Source organism: Manacus candei, unplaced genomic scaffold (assembly GCF_025592945.1).
Source record: "Manacus candei isolate 608988 ecotype Guabito, Panama unplaced genomic scaffold, ASM2559294v1 h1tg000003l, whole genome shotgun sequence".
Classification (NCBI taxonomy): domain Eukaryota; kingdom Metazoa; phylum Chordata; class Aves; order Passeriformes; family Pipridae; genus Manacus; species Manacus candei.
Genome location: NW_026138051.1, coordinates 57,328 through 78,892, shown reverse-complemented (window position 1 = coordinate 78,892; position 21,565 = coordinate 57,328). Strand labels below are relative to the sequence as shown.

General features: G+C 60.9%; 2 protein-coding genes and 1 long non-coding RNA gene across 3 annotated transcripts; 2 read left to right on the top strand and 1 right to left on the bottom strand.

The window, feature by feature from the left end:
- The first annotated feature begins 65 nt into the window (after positions 1-65).
- On the top strand, positions 66-4,639 carry LOC127471386 (translation initiation factor IF-2-like). Its single transcript, XM_051788227.1, has 3 exons — positions 66-522; positions 960-3,338; positions 3,755-4,639. The coding sequence occupies exons 1-2, from the start codon at positions 66-68 to the stop codon at positions 2,051-2,053; spliced, it is 1,551 nt and encodes a 516-aa protein (XP_051644187.1). The 3' UTR covers positions 2,054-3,338; positions 3,755-4,639.
- Positions 4,640-5,402: 763 nt separating this feature from the next.
- LOC127470124 (uncharacterized) lies at positions 5,403-9,834 on the bottom strand. Its single transcript, XR_007904174.1, has 3 exons — positions 9,511-9,834; positions 6,880-7,027; positions 5,403-5,494 (listed from the first exon to the last, which is right to left on the bottom strand). It is a non-coding gene; the product is annotated as an uncharacterized LOC127470124 (long non-coding RNA).
- A 5,764-nt stretch (positions 9,835-15,598) lies between these two features.
- Positions 15,599-19,741, top strand: LOC127470111 (uncharacterized). The gene is made up of 3 exons (XM_051785265.1): positions 15,599-15,705; positions 18,841-19,083; positions 19,118-19,741. The coding sequence occupies exons 1-3, from the start codon at positions 15,652-15,654 to the stop codon at positions 19,739-19,741; spliced, it is 921 nt and encodes a 306-aa protein (XP_051641225.1). The 5' UTR covers positions 15,599-15,651.
- Positions 19,742-21,565: the final 1,824 nt, after the last annotated feature.

Genomic DNA, 21,565 nt, shown 5'->3' with positions numbered 1-21,565 from the left:
GCGTCCTCCCCGCTCCCCGCCGCCGACTCCCGGCCCACCACGTCGCCGCTGCTCCCCGGTCCCCCATGCCGCACAGTCCGCCTTCGCGACCCGGAACCGCCCCGTGTGCCGGTGGGGGGCTCCCCGAGGGGCTCTGCAGGGGCCTTGGGGCCGGGCCCCCGGGGGTGCAGCCCGACCAAGGGGCGGGGCAGGGGACGGGGTCCCGGGGGCGGGACCCGGGGCGGCCACGGAGCCGCGGGAAGGGCCCCTCCGACACGGCCCTAGTCCCTCCTCCCGACCACCCGAGCACCTCCCGCCACCCGCGGCCGCGGCCCCGCGGGCTCCAAGCCCCGCCAATCCGGGCCCGAGGCAGCGTCTGGCCCGCCAATCCCGGCCCGCCTTTCTCGGCGCCGTCCAATCACAGCCCGCCTTTTCAATCCGGCCGCGGTCCCGCAAGCTCTGCCCGCTCAGCCGCGGCGCGGCCCCTCCGCGCGACACCGTCCCCCCGTTCCCCTCAGGCGCTGCTGGGACCACGGAAGGGCGGTGGGAGCTCCGCGGTCACGTCCCGTCCGGGAGCTCTCCCAGGAGAAGGGGAGGGAGGCGGGGAGCGGGCGGGAGGGGCTCCGGGAGCGGGGCCTGCGGGGCCAGCGGCGTTCTCGGGAACGGGCGGGCGGGGATTGGTGGGGCTGGCACAGGGGGGCGGGGCTATGCGGGCCGCGGTCTATAAATAGCGGGGGAGGAGACGCGGGGGGGGCAGTTCGGCGGCGGAGGTGGAAGCGGCGCTGGAGCTGCAGGAGCCGGGGCGAGATCGGCGGTGAGCTGGGGCGGGACTCCCGCGGCTGCCGCTCCAGGCATGTGGCCTGTCTTGGGCACAGGGGCCGCTCTCTCCGGGAGGTTGTGGCTCCCGCCACTCCCAGCCCGCTTTCCTCCGCTCCGTCCAATCGTAGCCCGCCCTTTCAATGGGGCCGCGGTCCCGTAAGCTGTGCCCGCTCAGCCGCGTTGCGGCGCCGCCCCCCTTCCCCACGTTCCCCTCAGGCGCTGTAGGTGCCGGCGCCTTTGCTTCCGGAGCCGCGCCTGCGCTGCCGCAGCCCCCGACAGGCCCTGTTGGGACCAGGGAGGGCGGGTGGCACAGCTCCGCGCTCACGTCCCGTCTGGGAGTTCTTCCGGGAGGCGGGGAGGGGGCGGGAGCGGCGACGGCCCTTTCAATGGGGCCGCGATCGAGCAAGCTCTGCCCGCTCAGCCGCGGCGCGGAGCCCCCCCCTCTCCACCTCGCCCCCCGCGTTCCCCTCAGGCGCCGCTCTCGGCGCCTTTGCTTCGGGATCCGGCGGAGCCGCGCCTGCGCTGCCGCGGCGCCCGCAGGCGCTGTTGGAAGGGCGGGCGGGAGGTCCGCGGTCCCGTCCCGTCCCGTAGCCCTCCCGGGAGAAGCGGGGGGGGGGAGGCGGGCAGCGGGCGGGAGCGGAACAGCCCCTGGGAGCGGGGCCTGAGGGGACAGCGGGGTTCTTGGGGACGGGCAGGGCGGGAACGGGCAGGCGGAGATTGGCGGAGCTGGACGCTGCCGGACGCTGGGATTGGCTGGGCTGGCACGAGGGGGGCGGGGCTGTGCGGGCCGCTGGCTATAAAGGGCGTGGGCGGGGGGCGCTGGGGGCAGTTCGGCGGCGGGGCTGGGGCGGCGCTGGAGCGGCGGGAGCGGCCCGGGATCGGCGCGGCCGCTGGGCCGAGGAGCGGCGGTGAGCAGGGCTGGGACCCTCGCGGCTGCCGCTCCAGGGAGCGGTGGGGAGCCATGCGGCAGCACCCCCTCGGCTGCCGATCCAGGGGGAGCCGGGGTCGGTCCCCCACAGCTGCCGAGGCAGGACGTTGGGCAGGCGGTGTCCCGGGCAGCTGTGCCGGCCAGCTTTGGTCAGTGCTCAGTGGGGGAGCAGCCCGTGCTCAGGGGTGCTCCCCCGAACCAGAAGGACTAGGATGCAACGTCTCAGTGGGGCTGGTCTTGAAAGTATTGTTACAAAGAAAAGTAATAAAAGATGTTTCATTCTATTATAATTTTATTTTACTTTTATTTTCATCTTTGACTACTTGATTGTTTATTCTATTGTTTTGTTGCTGTTCCCCTTGGGATGGGTGGGACAGCTCCTAGAGATATTTAAGTGAACGACAAAGACTGATTTGTGATCTTGTCAACAGCCCCGGGCTACAGAGATACCCAGGAGCAGATTTAGGCAGAGGCGGCAGAAAGCTGAGGGAGAGGCGGCAGAAAGCTGAGGCAGAGGCGGCAGAAAGCTGAGGCAGAGGCGGCAGAAAGCTGAGGCAGAGGCAGCAGAAAGCTGAGGCAGAGGCGGCAGAAAGCTGAGGCAGAGGCAGCAGAAAGCTGAGGACCTGGAGCTCAGGCAGCAGAGCTGGTGGAGACATAAAGACGGTAGGACTGTGGGCAGAACAAGAGTGGGGCTGGATTAGGGAGCATGCACCTGGCATAAGTACTGCAGGGATGGAGCTGGGATAAAAATAGTCAGACCTGGCCTGGAATGTGGGCTTGAGAGCTGGGGTGGAAAACTCAGACCTTTAAAAAAAGGAAGATGCTAGGATTGGGACGTGCAGCAGCTTTACCGGGAGCTGACAGCAGAGCTGGCAGAGAAATAAAGGTTGTGGGTCTGGGTATGGGATAGGGAGAGTAGTGCTCGGAAAGGGACTGTGGAGCAGGGATAGGGACTGTGGCACTGCAGCAGATATCACTGTAAGATTGAGAGAGGGACTGGCACCGTCGCTGAAACATCTGTGTGTCTGTGGAATAGGGATTGATGAGTGGGAACATGGACTGGGGGGCAAGAGATGAAATCAGTCTAGGGCAGGGATCTGGACTTTGGAATTGCAATCGGGTTTGTGGGGCTGGAGGAGTACCTGGGAGACTGGAATTGGGAATGTAAAGTTGGAGATGGAAAGTGGCAGAGCTGGAGCCAAGCTGAAGATCCTGCAGTGAGAACCTGGAGCAGCTTCCCGTGGCGGCGCTGGCAAGATGCAGAGCTACTGCTGAGAGAGCAGAGCTGGCAGTGCAATAAAGCTTGTGGGTCTCGAGCTGAAATCACTGAGGGGCTGGGATAGGGATGGGTTCTGGGCTTGGGACTGTAACAGTTGGGCAGGAATCCGTGTGGGGAGGAGATAGGGCCTGTGGCACCGTCGCTGAAATCCCTGTGTGTCTGTGGAATTGGGATTATAATTGGGAATGTGGAGTGAGAGGCTGGGGCTGAAATCAGCATAGTGGCAGGATCGCATCTGTGGAGCTGGGAGGGTGTTTGGAGCTCAGATAGGACCTGTGGCACCGTTGCTGAAATCCCTGAGTGGCTGTGGAATAGGGATTAATGGGCGGGAATGTGAATTGGGCGGGTAGAGCTGAAGTCAGCCTAGTGCTGGGCTTGTGTCTTTGGAATTGGGATAGGAATTTTGGGGCTGGAGGAACACCTGGGGGACTGGGACTAGCATGTGAGGGTGGGAGCTGGAAAGTGGCAGAGCTGGAGCCAAGCTGAAGATCCTGCAGTGAGAACCCGGAGCAGCTTCCCGTGGCGGCGCTGGCAAGATGCAGAGCTACTGCTGAGAGAGCAGAGCTGGCAGTGCAATAAAGCTTGTGGGTCTCGAGCTGAAATCACTGAGGGGCTGGGGTAGGGACAGGGTTCTGGGCTTGGGACTGTAACAGTTGGGGCAGTAATGACAGCAATCACTGTGAGATAGGGCCTGTGGCACCGTCCCTGCAATGGCTGTGTATCTGATATAGGGATTGATGGGCGGGAAGGTGGATTGGGTGGGTAGAGCTGAAGTCAGTCTAGTGCTGGGCTTGTGTCTTTGGTATTGGGATAGAAATTTTGGGGTCGGAGGAGCACCTGGGGGACTGGGAGTGGGAGTGTGAGGGTGGGAGCTGGAAAGTGGCAGAGCTGGAGCCAAGCTGAAGATCCTGCAGTGAGAACCTGGAGCAGCTTCCCGTGGCGGCGCTGGCAAGATGCAGAGCTACTGCTGAGAGAGCAGAGCTGGCAGTGCAATAAAGCTTGTGGGTCTCGAGCTGAAATCACTGAGGGGCTGGGGTAGGGTCAGGGTTCTGGGCTTGGGACTGTAACAGTTGGGCAGGAATCAGTGTAAGGTGGAGATAGGGCCTGTGGCACCGTCGCTGAAATCCCTGTGTGGCTGTGGCATAGGGATTGATGGGCAGGAACGTGGATTGGGTGGGTAGAGGAGAAATCAGTCTAGTGCTGGGCTTGTGTCTTTGGAATTGGGATAGGAATTTTGGGGCTGGAGGAACACCTGGGGGACTGGGATTGGGAGTGTGAGGGTGGAGCTGGAAAGTGGCAGAGCTGGAGCCAAGCTGAAGATCCTGCAGTGAGAACCTGGAGCAGCTTCCCGTGGCGGCGCTGGCAAGATGCAGAGCTACTGCTGAGAGAGCAGAGCTGGCAGTGCAATAAAGCTTGTGGGTCTCGAGCTGAAATCACTGAGGGGCTGGGGTAGGGACAGGGTTCTGGGCTTGGGACTGTAACAGTTGGGCAGGAATCAGTGTGGGGCGGAGATAGGGTCTTTGGCACCGTCGCTGAAATCTCTATGCAGCTGGAAATGGGATTGTAAATTGGGAATGTGGATTGGGTGGGTAGAGGAGAAATCAGAGTAGGGCTGTGCTTGTGATTTTGGAATTGGGATAGGAATTCTGGGGCTGGAGGAGCACCTGAGGGACTGGGACTGGGAGTGTGAGGGTGGGAGCTGGAAAGTGGCAGAGCTGGAGCCAAGATGAAGATCCTGCAGTGAGAACCCGGAGCAGCTTCCCGTGGCGGCGCTGGCAAGATGCAGAGCTACTGCTGAGAGAGCAGAGCTGGCAGTGCAATAAAGCTTGTGGGTCTCGAGCTGAAATCACTGAGGGGCTGGGGTAGGGACAGGGTTCTGGGCTTGGGACTGTAACAGTTGGGCAGGAATCAGTGTAAGGTGGAGATAGGGCCTGTGGCACCGTCGCTGAAATCCCTGTGTGGCTGTGGCATAGGGATTAATGGGCAGGAACGTGGATTGGGTGGGTAGAGGAGAAATCAGTCTAGTGCTGGACTTGTGTCTTTGGAATTGGGATAGGAATTTTGGGGCTGGAGGAACACCTGGGGGACTGGGATTGGGAGTGTGAGGGTGGAGCTGGAAAGTGGCAGAGCTGGAGCCAAGCTGAACATCCTGAAGTGAGAACCTGGAGCAGCTTCCCGTGGCGGCGCTGGCAAGATGCAGAGCTACTGCTGAGAGAGCAGAGCTGGCAGTGCAATAAAGCTTGTGGGTCTCGAGCTGAAATCACTGAGGGGCTGGGATAGGGATGGGTTCTGGGCTTGGGACTGTAACAGTTGGGCAGGAATCCGTGTGGGGAGGAGATAGGGCCTGTGGCACCGTCGCTGAAATCCCTGTGTGTCTGTGGAATTGGGATTATAATTGGGAATGTGGAGTGAGAGGCTGGGGCTGAAATCAGCATAGTGGCAGGATTGCATCTGTGGAGCTGGGAGGGTGTTTGGAGCTCAGATAGGACCTGTGGCACCGTTGCTGAAATCCCTGAGTGGCTGTGGAATAGGGATTAATGGGCGGGAATGTGGATTGAGTGGGTAGAGCTGAAGTCAGTCTAGTGCTGGGCTTTTGTCTTTGGAATTGGAATAGGAATTTTGGGGCTGGAGGAACACCTTGGGGACTGGGACTAGCATGTGAGGGTGGGAGCTGGAAAGTGGCAGAGCTGGAGCCAAGCTGAAGATCCTGCAGCGAGAACCTGGAGCGGCTTCCCGTGGCGGCGCTGGCAAGATGCAGAGCTACTGCTGAGAGAGCAGAGCTGGCAGTGCAATAAAGCTTGTGGGTCTCGAGCTGAAATCACTGAGGGGCTGGGGTAGGGACAGGGTTCTGGGCTTGGGACTGTAACAGTTGGGCAGGAATCAGTGTAAGGTGGAGATAGGGCCTGTGGCACCGTCGCTGAAATCCCTGTGTGGCTGTGGCATAGGGATTGATGGGCAGGAACGTGGATTGGGTGGGTAGAGGAGAAATCAGTCTAGTGCTGGGCTTGTGTCTTTGGAATTGGGATAGGAATTTTGGGGCTGGAGGAACACCTGGGGGACTGGGATTGGGAGTGTGAGGGTGGAGCTGGAAAGTGGCAGAGCTGGAGCCAAGCTGAAGATCCTGCAGTGAGAACCTGGAGCAGCTTCCCGTGGCGGCGCTGGCAAGATGCAGAGCTACTGCTGAGAGAGCAGAGCTGGCAGTGCAATAAAGCTTGTGGGTCTCGAGCTGAAATCACTGAGGGGCTGGGATAGGGATGGGTTCTGGGCTTGGAACTGTTACACTTGGGCAGGAATCAGTGTAAGGTGGAGATAGGGCCTGTGGCACCGTCGCTGAAATCCCTGTGTGGCTGTGGCATAGGGATTGATGGGCAGGACCGTGGATTGGGTGGGTAGAGGAGAAATCAGTCTAGTGCTGGGCTTGTGTCTTTGGAATTGGGATAGGAATTTTGGGGCTGGAGGAACACCTGGGGGACTGGGATTGGGAGTGTGAGGGTGGAGCTGGAAAGTGGCAGAGCTGGAGCCAAGCTGAAGATCCTGCAGTGAGAACCTGGAGCAGCTTCCCGTGGCGGCGCTGGCAAGATGCAGAGCTACTGCTGAGAGAGCAGAGCTGGCAGTGCAATAAAGCTTGTGGGTCTCGAGCTGAAATCACTGAGGGGCTGGGATAGGGATGGGTTCTGGGCTTGGGACTGTAACAGTTGGGCAGGAATCCGTGTGGCGCGGAGATAGGGTCTTTGGTACCATCGCTGAAATCCCTGTGTGTCTGTGGAATTGGGATTATAATTGGGAATGTGGAGTGAGAGGCTGGGGCTGAAATCAGCATAGTGGCAGGATTGCATCTGTGGAGCTGGGAGGGTGTTTGGAACTCAGATAGGACCTGTGGCACCGTTGCTGAAATCCCTGAGTGGCTGTGGAATAGGGATTAATGGGCGGGAATGTGGATTGGGCGGGTAGAGCTGAAGTCAGTCTAGTGCTGGGCTTGTGTCTTTGGAATTGGGATAGGAATTTTGGGGCTGGAGGAACACCTTGGGGACTGGGACTAGCATGTGAGGGTGGGAGCTGGAAAGTGGCAGAGCTGGAGCCAAGCTGAAGATCCTGCAGTGAGAACCTGGAGCAGCTTCCCGTGGCGGCGCTGGCAAGATGCAGAGCTACTGCTGAGAGAGCAGAGCTGGCAGTGCAATAAAGCTTGTGGGTCTCGAGCTGAAATCACTGAGGGGCTGGGGTAGGGACAGGGTTCTGGGCTTGGGACTGTAACAGTTGGGCAGGAATCAGTGTGGGGCGGAGATAGGGTCTTTGGCACCGTCGCTGAAATCTCTATGCAGCTGGAAATGGGATTGTAAATTGGGAATGTGGACTGGGCTGGTAGAGGAGAAATCAGAGTAGGGCTGTGCTTGTGATTTTGGGATTGGGATAGGAATTCTGGGGCTGGAGGAGCACCTGAGGGACTGGGACTGGGAGTGTGAGGGTGGGAGCTGGAAAGTGGCAGAGCTGGAGCCAAGATGAAGATCCTGCAGTGAGAACCCGGAGCAGCTTCCCGTGGCGGCGCTGGCAAGATGCAGAGCTACTGCTGAGAGAGCAGAGCTGGCAGTGCAATAAAGCTTGTGGGTCTCGAGCTGAAATCACTGAGGGGCTGGGGTGGGGACAGGGTTCTGGGCTTGGGACTGTAACAGTTGGGCAGGAATCAGTGTAAGGTGGAGATAGGGCCTGTGGCACCGTCGCTGAAATCCCTGTGTGGCTGTGGCATAGGGATTGATGGGCAGGAACGTGGATTGGGTGGGTAGAGGAGAAATCAGTCTAGTGCTGGGCTTGTGTCTTTGGAATTGGGATAGGAATTTTGGGGCTGGAGGAACACCTGGGGGACTGGGATTGGGAGTGTGAGGGTGGAGCTGGAAAGTGGCAGAGCTGGAGCCAAGCTGAAGATCCTGAAGTGAGAACCTGGAGCAGCTTCCCGTGGCGGCGCTGGCAAGATGCAGAGCTACTGCTGAGAGAGCAGAGCTGGCAGTGCAATAAAGCTTGTGGGTCTCGAGCTGAAATCACTGAGGGGCTGGGGTGGGGACAGGGTTCTGGGCTTGGGACTGTAACACTTGGGGCAGTAATGACAGCAATCACTGTGAGATAGGGCCTGTGGCACCGTCCCTGCAATGGCTGCGTGTCTGATATAGGGATTGATGGGCGGGAAGGTGGATTGGGTGGGTAGAGCTGAAGTCAGTCTAGTGCTGGGCTTGTGTCTTTGGTATTGGGATAGAAATTTTGGGGTCGGAGGAGCACCTGGGGGACTGGGAGTGGGAGTGTGAGGGTGGGAGCTGGAAAGTGGCAGAGCTGGAGCCAAGCTGAAGATCCTGAAGTGAGAACCTGGAGCAGCTTCCCGTGACGGCGCTGGCAAGATGCAGAGCTACTGCTGAGAGAGCAGAGCTGGCAGTGCAATAAAGCTTGTGGGTCTCGAGCTGAAATCACTGAGGGGCTGGGGTAGGGTCAGGGTTCTGGGCTTGGGACTGTAACAGTTGGGCAGGAATCAGTGTAAGGTGGAGATAGGGCCTGTGGCACCGTCGCTGAAATCCCTGTGTGTCTGTGGCATAGGGATTGATGGGCAGGACCGTGGATTGGGTGGGTAGAGGAGAAATCAGTCTAGTGCTGGGCTTGTGTCTTTGGAATTGGGATAGGAATTTTGGGGCTGGAGGAACACCTGGGGGACTGGGATTGGGAGTGTGAGGGTGGAGCTGGAAAGTGGCAGAGCTGGAGCCAAGCTGAAGATCCTGAAGTGAGAACCTGGAGCAGCTTCCCGTGACGGCGCTGGCAAGATGCAGAGCTACTGCTGAGAGAGCAGAGCTGGCAGTGCAATAAAGCTTGTGGGTCTCGAGCTGAAATCACTGAGGGGCTGGGGTAGGGTCAGGGTTCTGGGCTTGGGACTGTAACAGTTGGGCAGGAATCAGTGTAAGGTGGAGATAGGGCCTGTGGCACCGTCGCTGAAATCCCTGTGTGTCTGTGGCATAGGGATTGATGGGCAGGACCGTGGATTGGGTGGGTAGAGGAGAAATCAGTCTAGTGCTGGGCTTGTGTCTTTGGAATTGGGATAGGAATTTTGGGGCTGGAGGAACACCTGGGGGACTGGGATTGGGAGTGTGAGGGTGGAGCTGGAAAGTGGCAGAGCTGGAGCCAAGCTGAAGATCCTGCAGTGAGAACCTGGAGCAGCTTCCCGTGGCGGCGCTGGCAAGATGCAGAGCTACTGCTGAGAGAGCAGAGCTGGCAGTGCAATAAAGCTTGTGGGTCTCGAGCTGAAATCACTGAGGGGCTGGGATAGGGATGGGTTCTGGGCTTGGGACTGTAACAGTTGGGCAGGAATCAGTGTGGGGCGGAGATAGGGTCTTTGGCACCGTCGCTGAAATCTCTATGCAGCTGGAAATGGGATTGTAAATTGGGAATGTGGACTGGGCTGGTAGAGGAGAAATCAGAGTAGGGCTGTTCTTGTGATTTTGGAATTGGGATAGGAATTCTGGGGCTGGAGGAGCACCTGGGGGACTGGGACTGGGAGTGTGAGGGTGGGAGCTGGAAAGTGGCAGAGCTGGAGCCAAGCTGAAGATCCTGCAGTGAGAACCTGGAGCAGCTTCCCGTGGCGGCGCTGGCAAGATGCAGAGCTACTGCTGAGAGAGCAGAGCTGGCAGTGCAATAAAGCTTGTGGGTCTTGAGCTGAAATCACTGAGGGGCTGGGATAGGGATGGGTTCTGGGCTTGGGACTGTAACAGTTGGGCAGGAATCCGTGTGGGGAGGAGATAGGGCCTGTGGCACCGTCGCTGAAATCCCTGTGTGTTTGTGGAATTGGGATTATAATTGGGAATGTGGAGTGAGAGGCTGGGGCTGAAATCAGCATAGTGGCAGGATCGCATCTGTGGAGCTGGGAGGGTGTTTGGAGCTCAGATAGGACCTGTGGCACCGTTGCTGAAATCCCTGAGTGGCTGTGGAATAGGGATTAATGGGTGGGAATGTGGATTGGGCGGGTAGAGCTGAAGTCAGTCTAGTGCTGGGCTTGTGTCTTTGGAATTGGGATAGGAATTTTGGGGCTGGAGGAACACCTTGGGGACTGGGACTAGCATGTGAGGGTGGGAGCTGGAAAGTGGCAGAGCTGGAGCCAAGCTGAAGATCCTGCAGTGAGAACCTGGAGCAGCTTCCCGTGGCGGCGCTGGCAAGATGCAGAGCTACTGCTGAGAGAGCAGAGCTGGCAGTGCAATAAAGCTTGTGGGTCTCGAGCTGAAATCACTGAGGGGCTGGGATAGAGTTGGGGGCTAGAATATGGACTGGATGTTTTGGTCAGGGACTGTTGGTTTTGAGTAGAAATTAGTGTGAGATTGGGATTGTATTTTTGTGCACTCTGGGGAGTCTAGTAATTCTATTGCAAGCCATTGGAGGGAACTGGGAGTACTGGGTAGAATCAGCTGTTCTATGGAGAAGGCCCAGGTGTTAACAATGAGGGGGAGGAGGGGCCAGAGTTTGGGCTGAGGCTCCTCGGCTGTTGTTCGGGCTCAGGAGCTGTAGCAGGACTTCTTAGACCATGACTCAGGTGAGTCTGTTTCAATTTCACCTTTCCAGTCCCTTCCCACTGTCCCCAGTCCCTCCCCACTGTCTCCAGTCCCTCCTAAATCCCTCCCAGTTTCTCCCGAGTGCCCCAAACCCCATCCCAGTGCAGTCAGTTCCCTCCCTGTTCTTTCCCCAGTGCCTCCACTCCTTCCCAATTGCTCCCACTGTACCCCAGTCCCATCCCAGTCATCTCTAGTACCCTCAGTCCAACCAAGCTCCCTGCGCAGTTCCCTCCAGAAACTCCCCAGTGCTCCCAGTCCTTCCCAAGTTGCCTCAACCCCAATGCAGTCCCTCCCCAGTGCCTTCAGTCCCATCCCAGTTCCCTCCCCAGTGATCCAACTTGCTCCCAAGTGCCCCCAGTGCAGCCCAGTCACAACCCAGTGCCACTGGTACCTCCCCAGTACCCTCAGTGCCATCCTAGTTCTCTCAGTCCCATCCAAGTGCCTCCAGTCCTTCCCCACTGCATCCCAGTGCTACAAGTCCTTCTCAAGTGCATTCAAGAGCCATCATCAGTGCCCCCAGTCCCTCCCCAGTCCCATCCCAGTCCCTCCTAAGTGATTCCCAGTCCCTCCCTAGTCCCTCCCCAGTACAACTGCATCCCATCCCAGTGGCAGCAGTACCATCCCAGTGCTCCCAGTCCCTCCCCAGAGATTCTCAGGCCCATCCCAGGCACACTCTCCAGTCCCCTCCCCAGTCCTGACACAGTCCCCTTGCAGTACCTTCCCAGTCCTATCCCAGTCCCTGCAGTCCCTTTCCCAGGGCTCCCAGTCCCATCCCAGTTCCCTCCCCAGTGACCTCAGTCCCATCCCTGTGCCCACCAAGTGCATCTCAGTCCCATCCCAGTGCCTGTAGTCCCACTGTCCACAATCCCTCCCCAATGACCCCTGTCCCACCCTAGTTCCCCCACTCCCTCCCCTGAGAATCCCAGTTGCAGTCCAGTGCCCCCAGTGCTAGCCCAGTTCTCCCCAGTCCATCTCCAGTGCCCTCAGTCCCATCCCAGTCCCTCCCTGCTACCCCCAGTCCCTCTCCAGTGCCCCTAGTCTCAGCCCAATGCCCCTAGTCGCACCCAGTGCATCCAACTCCCTTGAAGTCTCTCCAGTCCCATCCCAGTCCCTTCCCACTGCCTCCAGTGCCATCCCAATTCCCTTCCCGGTGATCCCACTCCCATCCCAGTGGTGCCCCAGTGTGTCCTAGTGCCTCCCCAGTGCCTCTCAGTCCTATCCCAGTGCCTCCAGTCCCTCCCCAGAGAATCCCAGTCCCAGCCCACTTCCCCCAAGTGCCCCCAGGGCCTCTCCAGTGCCCTTAGTCCCATCCCTGTGCCCTCCCCAGTGCATCTCACTCCTATCCCAGTGCCCCCAGTCCCTCCCCAATGACCCCCACTCCCATCCCAGTGCTCCCAGTCCCCCCCCGCCCCCCTGAAAATCTCAGTCCCATCCCAGTGTCCCCACTCCCAGCCCAAATCCCCCCAGTGCCCCCAGTCCCTCTCCAGTGTCCCCAGTCCCATCCCCATCCCTCCCCACTGCCCGCAGTCCCTCCCACTGCATGCCAGTCCTTTTCCCCGATGCATCCCACTCCCTCCCTAGAACATCCAAGTCCCATCCCAGTTCCCTCCCCAGTGCCCCTGACCCATCCCCAGCCCTTCCGTGACCTCAGTCCCTCCCCAGGGCATCCAGGGTCTTTCCCCTGTGCATCCCAGTCCCATCCCAGGCCCACTCCCCAGTCCTGCCACAGTCCCCTTGCAGTCCCTCCCCAGTCCAATGCCAGTCCCTGCAGTGGCTTTCCCATTGCTCCCAGTCCCTCCCCAGTGCATTCCGCTCCTTTCTCCCATGCATCACATTCCCATCCCAGTACCATCCCAGTTCCCTTCCCAGCCCCCTTCCCAGTCCCTCCCTGCTCCCTCCCCAGTTCCCCCAGTCCTAGCCCAGTGCCACCAGTGCTCCCAGTCCCACCCCAGTGCCCCCACTCTCATCCCCCCAGTCTCTCCCAACTTCCCCCAGTGCAACCCACCACCTCCTTTCCCTCCCAAGTGTGCTCTTGCAGTGCAACCCAGTCCTTCCCCAGTTTGCCTAGTCCCATCCCAGTCCCTCCTAAGTCATTCCCAGTCCCTCCCCAGTCCCTTCCCAGTACAACTGAGGCCACTGGAGAGGCCCTGGGGGCACTTGAGGGAAGTGGACTGGGACTGGGATTCTCTGGGGAGGGACTGGAGGCACTGGGATAGGACTGAGAGGCACTGGAGAGGCACTACGACACACTGGGCCACCACTGGGATAGGACTGGGATCACCGGGGAGGGAATTGGAATGGGACTGGGGGCAGTGGGAAGGGACTGGGATGGGACTGGGCGAACTGGGGAAGGACTGGGTTGCACTGCAGGAGGACACTTGGGAAGGAATGGGTGCGCTGGCGTGCACTGAGAGAAGTGGGAAGGGACTGGGATAAGAATGGGGGCACTGGGGTGGGACTGCGAGCATCTCCAGTGCCCTCAGTCCCATCCCAGTCCCTCCCTACTACCCCCAGTCCCGCTCCAGTGCCCGTAGTCGCACCCAGTGCATCCAACTCCCTTGAAGTGTCTCCAGTCCCATCCCAGTCCCTCCCCAGTGCGTTGTGCTCCTTTTCCCTGTGCATCCCATTCCCATCCCAGTCACTTTGCAGTCCCTCCCAGCTCCCTCTCCAGTTCCCCCAGTCCTAGCCCAGTGCCACCAGTGCTCCCAGTCGCCCTACTCTCATCCCAGTCCCTTCCCACTTCTCTCAGTGCACGCCAGCACAACCATTCCTTCCCAAGTGTCCTACTGCAGTGCAACCAAGTCCTTCCCCAGTTTGCACAGTCCCAAACCAGTTCCTTCCCACAGGCCCCAGTCCCTTTCCAATTCCCTCCCCGGTGATCCCAGTCCCATCCCAGTGGTGCCCCAGTGTGTCCTAGTGCCTCCCCAGTGCCTCTCAGTCCTATCCCAGTGCCTCCAGTCCCTCCCCAGAGAATCCCAGTCCCAGCCCACTTCCCCCAAGTGCCCCCAGGGCCTCTCCAGTGCCCTTAGTCCCATCCCTGTGCCCTCCCCAGTGCATCTCACTCCTATCCCAGTGCCCCCAGTCCCTCCCCAATGACCCCCACTCCCATCCCAGTGCTCCCAGTCCCCCCCCGCCCCCCTGAAAATCTCAGTCCCATCCCAGTGTCCCCACTCCCAGCCCAAATCCCCCCAGTGCCCCCAGTCCCTCTCCAGTGTCCCCAGTCCCATCCCCATCCCTCCCCACTGCCCGCAGTCCCTCCCACTGCATGCCAGTCCTTTTCCCCGATGCATCCCACTCCCTCCCTAGAACATCCAAGTCCCATCCCAGTTCTCTCCCCAGTGCCCCTGACCCATCCCCAGCCCTTCCGTGACCTCAGTCCCTCCCCAGGGCATCCCGGGTCTTTTCCCCTGTGCATCCCAGTCCCATCCCAGGCCCACTCCCCAGTCCCCTGCCACAGTCCTGCCACAGTCCCCTTGCAGTCCCTCCCCAGTCCAATGCCAGTCCCTGCAGTGGCTTTCCCGTTGCTCCCAGTCCCTCCCCAGTGCATTCCGCTCCTTTCTCCCATGCATCACATTCCCATCCCAGTACCATCCCAGTTCCCTTCCCAGCCTCCTCGCAGTCCCTCCCTGCTCCCTCCCCAGTTCCCCCAGTCCTAGCCCAGTGTCACCTGTGCTCCCAGTCCCACCCCAGTGCCCACTCTCATCCCCCCAGTCTCTCCCCACTTCCCCCAGTGCAACCCACCACCTCCTTTCCCTCCCAAGTGTGCTCTTGCAGTGCAACCAAGTCCTTCCCCAGTTTGCCTAGTCCCATCCCAGTCCCTCCTAAGTCATTCCCAGTCCCTCCCTAGTCCCTCCCCAGTACAACTGCATCCCATCCCAGTGGCAGCAGTACCATCCCTGTGCTCCCATTCCCTCCCCAGAGATTCTCAGGCCCATCCCAGGCACACTCTCCAATCCCCTCCCCAGTCCTGACACAGTCCCCTTGCAGTACCTTCCCAGTCCTATCCCAGTCCCTGCAGTCCCTTTCCCAGGGCTCCCAGTCCCATCCCAGTTCCCTCCCCAGTGACCTCAGTCCCATCCCTGTGCCCACCAAGCGCATCTCAGTCCCATCCCAGTGCCTGTAGTCCCACTGTCCACAATCCCTCCCCAATGACCCCTGTCCCATCCTAGTTCCCCCACTCCCTCCCCTGAGAATCCCAGTTGCAGTCCAGTGCCCCCAGTGCTAGCCCAGTTCTCCCCAGTCCATCTCCAGTGCCCTCAGTCCCATCCCAGTCCCTCCCTGCTACCCCCAGTCCCTCTCCAGTGCCCCTAGTCTCAGCCCAATGCCCCTAGTCGCACCCAGTGCATCCAACTCCCTTGAAGTGTCTCCAGTCCCATCCCAGTCCCTCCCCGGTGCGTTGTGCTCCTTTTCCCTGTGCATCCCATTCCCATCCCAGTCACTTTGCAGTCCCTCCCAGCTCCCTCTCCAGTTCCCCCAGTCCTAGCCCAGTGCCACCAGTGCTCCCAGTCGCCCTACTCTCATCCCAGTCCCTTCCCACTTCTCTCAGTGCACGCCAGCACAACCATTCCTTCCCAAGTGTCCTACTGCAGTGCAACCAAGTCCTTCCCCAGTTTGCCCAGTCCCAAACCAGTTCCTTCCCACTGGCCCCAGTCCCATCCCAATTCCCTCCCCGGTGATCCCAGTCCCATCCCAGTGGCGCCCCAGTGTATCCTAGTGCCTCCCCAGTGCCTCTCAGTCCTATCCCAGTGCCTCCAGTCCCTCCCCAGAGAATCCCAGTCCCAGCCCAGTTCCCCCAAGTGCCCCCAGGGCCTCTCCAGTGCCCTTGGGCCCGGCCCAGTCCCTCCCCAGTGCGTCTCACTCCTATCCCAGTGCCCCCAGTCCCTCCCCAATAACCCCCACTCCCATCCCAGTGCTCCCAGTCCCCCCCGCCCCCCGAAAATCTCAGTCCCACCCCAGTATCTCCACTCCCAGCCCAAATCCCCCCAGTGCCCCCAGTCCCTCTCCAGTGTCCCCAGTCCCATCCCCATCCCTCCCCACTGCCCGCAGTCCCTCCCACTGCATGCCAGTCCTTTTCCCCGATGCATCCCACTCCCTCCCTAGAACATCCAAGTCCCATCCCAGTTCCCTCCCCAGTGCCCCTGACCCATCCCCAGCCCTTCCGTGACCACAGTCCCTCCCCAGGGCATCCAGGGTCTTATCCCCTGTGCATCCCAGTCCCATCCCAGGCCCACTCCCCAGTCCCCTCCCCAGTCCTGCCACAGTCCCCTTGCAGTCCCTCCCCAGTCCAATGCCAGTCCCTGCAGTGGCTTTCCCATTGCTCCCAGTCCCTCCCCAGTGCATTCCGCTCCTTTCTCCCATGCATCCCATTCCCATCCCAGTACCATCCCAGTTCCCTTCCCAGCCCCCTCGCAGTCCCTCCCTGCTCCCTCCCCAGTTACCCCAGTCCTAGCCCAGTGTCACCTGTGCTCCCAGTCCCACCCCAGTGCCCCCACTCTCATACCCCCAGTCTCTCCCCACTTCCTCCAGTGCAACCCACCACCTCCTTTCCCTCCCAAGTGTGCTCTTGCAGTGCAACCCAGTCCTTCCCCAGTTTGCCTAGTCCCATCCCAGTCCCTCCTAAGTGATTCTCAGTCCCTCCTAAGTGATTCCCAGTCCCTCCCTAGTCCCTCCACAGTACAACTGCATCCCATCCCAGTGGCAGCCGTACCATCCCAGTGCTCCCAGTCCCTCCCCAGAGATGCTCAGGCCCATCCAAGGCATACTCTCCAGTCCCCTCCCCAGTCCTGTCAAAGTCCCCTGGCAGTCCCTTCCCAATCCTATCCCAGTCCCTGCAGTTCCTTTCCCAGTGCTCCCAGTCCCATCCCTCTGCCCACCAAGCGCATCTCAGTCCCATCCCAGTGCCTGTAGTCCCACTGTCCACAATCCCTCCCCAATGACCCCTGTCCCATCCTAGTTCCCCCACTCCCTCCCCTGAGAATCCCAGTTGCAGTCCAGTGCCCCCAGTGCCAGCCCAGTCCTCCCCAGTCCATCTCCAGTGTCCTCGGTCCCATCCCAGTCCCTCCCTGCTACCCCCAGTCCCTCTCCAGTGCCCCTAGTCTCAGCCCAGTGCCCCTAGTCGCACCCAGTGCATCCAACTCCCTTGAAGTCTCTCCAGTCCCATCCCAGTCCCTTCCCACTGCCTCCAGTGCCATCCCAATTCCCTTCCCGGTGCTCCCACTCCCATCCCAGTGGTGCCCCAGTGTGTCCTAGTGCCTCCCCAGTGCCTCTCAGTCCTATCCCAGTGCCTCCAGTCCCTCCCCAGAGAATCCCAGTCCCAGCCCACTTCCCCCAAGTGCCCCCAGGGCCTCTCCAGTGCCCTTGGGCCCGGCCCAGTCCCTCCCCAGTGCATCTCACTCCTATCCCAGTGCCCCCAGTCCCTCCCCAATGACCCCCACTCCCATCCCAGTGCTCCCAGTCCCCCCCCGCCCCCCTGAAAATCTCAGTCCCATACCAGTGTCCCCAATCCCAGCCAAAATCCCCCCAGTGCCCCCAGTCCCTCTCCAGTGTCCCCAGTGCCATCCCCATCCCTCCCCACTGCCCGCAGTCCCTCCCACTGCATGCCAGTCCTTTTCCCCGATGCATCCCACTCCCTCCCTAGAACATCCAAGTCCCATCCCAGTTCCCTCCCCAGTGCCCCTGACCCATCCCCAGCCCTTCCGTGACCTCAGTCCCTCCCCAGGGCATCCCGGGTCTTTTCCCCTGTGCATCCCAGGCCCATCCCAGGCCCACTCCCCAGTCCTGCCACAGTCCCCTTGCAGTCCCTCCCCAGTCCAATGCCAGTCCCTGCAGTGGCTTTCCCATTGCTCCCAGTCCCTCCCCAGTGCATTCCGCTCCTTTCTCCCATGCATCCCATTCCCATCCCAGTACCATCCCAGTTCCCTTCCCAGCCCCCTTCCCAGTCCCTCCCTGCTCCCTCCCCAGTTCCCCCAGTCCTACCCAGTGCCACCAGTGCTAGCCCAGTCCCACCCCAGTGCCCCCACTCCCATCCCCCCAGTCTCTCCCCAGTTCCCCCAGTGCAACCCACCACCTCCTTTCCCTCCCAAGTGTGCTCTCGCAGTGCAACCCAGTCCTTCCCCAGTTTGCCTAGTCCCATCCCAGTCCCTCCTAAGTCATTCCCAGTCCCTCCCCAGTCCCTTCCCAGTACAACTGAGGCCACTGGAGAGGCCCTGGGGGCACTTGGGGGAACTGGACTGGGACTGGGATTCTCTGGGGAGGGACTGGAGGCACTGGGATAGGACTGAGAGGCACTGGAGAGGCACTACGACACACTGGGCCACCACTGGGATAGGACTGGGATCACCGGGGAGGGAATTGGAATGGGACTGGGGCCAGTGGGAAGGGACTGGGATGGGACTGGGCGAACTGGGGAAGGACTGGGTTGCACTGCAGGAGGACACTTGGGAAGGAATGGGTGCGCTGGCGTGCACTGGGAGAAGTGGGAAGGGACTGGGTTGAGAATGGGGGCACTGGGGTGGGACTGGGAGCATCTCCAGTGCCCTCAGTCCCATCCCAGTCCCTCCCTACTACCCCCAGTCCCGCTCCAGTGCCCGTAGTCGCACCCAGTGCATCCAACTCCCTTGAAGTGTCTCCAGTCCCATCCCAGTCCCTCCCCGGTGCGTTGTGCTCCTTTTCCCTGTGCATCCCATTCCCATCCCAGTCACTTTGCAGTCCCTCCCAGCTCCCTCTCCAGTTCCCCCAGTCCTAGCCCAGTGCCACCAGTGCTCCCAGTCGCCCTACTCTCATCCCAGTCCCTTCCCACTTCTCTCAGTGCACGCCAGCACAACCATTCCTTCCCAAGTGTCCTACTGCAGTGCAACCAAGTCCTTCCCCAGTTTGCCCAGTCCCAAACCAGTTCCTTCCCACTGGCCCCAGTCCCATCCCAATTCCCTCCCCGGTGATCCCAGTCCCATCCCAGTGGCGCCCCAGTGTATCCTAGTGCCTCCCCAGTGCCTCTCAGTCCTATCCCAGTGCCTCCAGTCCCTCCCCAGAGAATCCCAGTCCCAGCCCAGTTCCCCCAAGTGCCCCCAGGGCCTCTCCAGTGCCCTTGGGCCCGGCCCAGTCCCTCCCCAGTGCGTCTCACTCCTATCCCAGTGCCCCCAGTCCCTCCCCAATAACCCCCACTCCCATCCCAGTGCTCCCAGTCCCCCCCGCCCCCCGAAAATCTCAGTCCCACCCCAGTATCTCCACTCCCAGCCCAAATCCCCCCAGTGCCCCCAGTCCCTCTCCAGTGTCCCCAGTCCCATCCCCATCCCTCCCCACTGCCCGCAGTCCCTCCCACTGCATGCCAGTCCTTTTCCCCGATGCATCCCACTCCCTCCCTAGAACATCCAAGTCCCATCCCAGTTCCCTCCCCAGTGCCCCTGACCCATCCCCAGCCCTTCCGTGACCACAGTCCCTCCCCAGGGCATCCAGGGTCTTATCCCCTGTGCATCCCAGTCCCATCCCAGGCCCACTCCCCAGTCCCCTCCCCAGTCCTGCCACAGTCCCCTTGCAGTCCCTCCCCAGTCCAATGCCAGTCCCTGCAGTGGCTTTCCCATTGCTCCCAGTCCCTCCCCAGTGCATTCCGCTCCTTTCTCCCATGCATCCCATTCCCATCCCAGTACCATCCCAGTTCCCTTCCCAGCCCCCTCGCAGTCCCTCCCTGCTCCCTCCCCAGTTACCCCAGTCCTAGCCCAGTGTCACCTGTGCTCCCAGTCCCACCCCAGTGCCCCCACTCTCATACCCCCAGTCTCTCCCCACTTCCTCCAGTGCAACCCACCACCTCCTTTCCCTCCCAAGTGTGCTCTTGCAGTGCAACCCAGTCCTTCCCCAGTTTGCCTAGTCCCATCCCAGTCCCTCCTAAGTGATTCTCAGTCCCTCCTAAGTGATTCCCAGTCCCTCCCTAGTCCCTCCACAGTACAACTGCATCCCATCCCAGTGGCAGCCGTACCATCCCAGTGCTCCCAGTCCCTCCCCAGAGATGCTCAGGCCCATCCAAGGCATACTCTCCAGTCCCCTCCCCAGTCCTGTCAAAGTCCCCTGGCAGTCCCTTCCCAATCCTATCCCAGTCCCTGCAGTTCCTTTCCCAGTGCTCCCAGTCCCATCCCTCTGCCCACCAAGCGCATCTCAGTCCCATCCCAGTGCCTGTAGTCCCACTGTCCACAATCCCTCCCCAATGACCCCTGTCCCATCCTAGTTCCCCCACTCCCTCCCCTGAGAATCCCAGTTGCAGTCCAGTGCCCCCAGTGCCAGCCCAGTCCTCCCCAGTCCATCTCCAGTGTCCTCGGTCCCATCCCAGTCCCTCCCTGCTACCCCCAGTCCCTCTCCAGTGCCCCTAGTCTCAGCCCAGTGCCCCTAGTCGCACCCAGTGCATCCAACTCCCTTGAAGTCTCTCCAGTCCCATCCCAGTCCCTTCCCACTGCCTCCAGTGCCATCCCAATTCCCTTCCCGGTGCTCCCACTCCCATCCCAGTGGTGCCCCAGTGTGTCCTAGTGCCTCCCCAGTGCCTCTCAGTCCTATCCCAGTGCCTCCAGTCCCTCCCCAGAGAATCCCAGTCCCAGCCCACTTCCCCCAAGTGCCCCCAGGGCCTCTCCAGTGCCCTTGGGCCCGGCCCAGTCCCTCCCCAGTGCATCTCACTCCTATCCCAGTGCCCCCAGTCCCTCCCCAATGACCCCCACTCCCATCCCAGTGCTCCCAGTCCCCCCCCGCCCCCCTGAAAATCTCAGTCCCATACCAGTGTCCCCAATCCCAGCCAAAATCCCCCCAGTGCCCCCAGTCCCTCTCCAGTGTCCCCAGTGCCATCCCCATCCCTCCCCACTGCCCGCAGTCCCTCCCACTGCATGCCAGTCCTTTTCCCCGATGCATCCCACTCCCTCCCTAGAACATCCAAGTCCCATCCCAGTTCCCTCCCCAGTGCCCCTGACCCATCCCCAGCCCTTCCGTGACCTCAGTCCCTCCCCAGGGCATCCCGGGTCTTTTCCCCTGTGCATCCCAGGCCCATCCCAGGCCCACTCCCCAGTCCTGCCACAGTCCCCTTGCAGTCCCTCCCCAGTCCAATGCCAGTCCCTGCAGTGGCTTTCCCATTGCTCCCAGTCCCTCCCCAGTGCATTCCGCTCCTTTCTCCCATGCATCCCATTCCCATCCCAGTACCATCCCAGTTCCCTTCCCAGCCCCCTTCCCAGTCCCTCCCTGCTCCCTCCCCAGTTCCCCCAGTCCTACCCAGTGCCACCAGTGCTAGCCCAGTCCCACCCCAGTGCCCCCACTCCCATCCCCCCAGTCTCTCCCCAGTTCCCCCAGTGCAACCCACCACCTCCTTTCCCTCCCAAGTGTGCTCTCGCAGTGCAACCCAGTCCTTCCCCAGTTTGCCTAGTCCCATCCCAGTCCCTCCTAAGTCATTCCCAGTCCCTCCCCAGTCCCTTCCCAGTACAACTGAGGCCACTGGAGAGGCCCTGGGGGCACTTGGGGGAACTGGACTGGGACTGGGATTCTCTGGGGAGGGACTGGAGGCACTGGGATAGGACTGAGAGGCACTGGAGAGGCACTACGACACACTGGGCCACCACTGGGATAGGACTGGGATCACCGGGGAGGGAATTGGAATGGGACTGGGGCCAGTGGGAAGGGACTGGGATGGGACTGGGCGAACTGGGGAAGGACTGGGTTGCACTGCAGGAGGACACTTGGGAAGGAATGGGTGCGCTGGCGTGCACTGGGAGAAGTGGGAAGGGACTGGGTTGAGAATGGGGGCACTGGGGTGGGACTGGGAGCATCTCCAGTGCCCTCAGTCCCATCCCAGTCCCTCCCTACTACCCCCAGTCCCGCTCCAGTGCCCGTAGTCGCACCCAGTGCATCCAACTCCCTTGAAGTGTCTCCAGTCCCATCCCAGTCCCTCCCCGGTGCGTTGTGCTCCTTTTCCCTGTGCATCCCATTCCCATCCCAGTCACTTTGCAGTCCCTCCCAGCTCCCTCTCCAGTT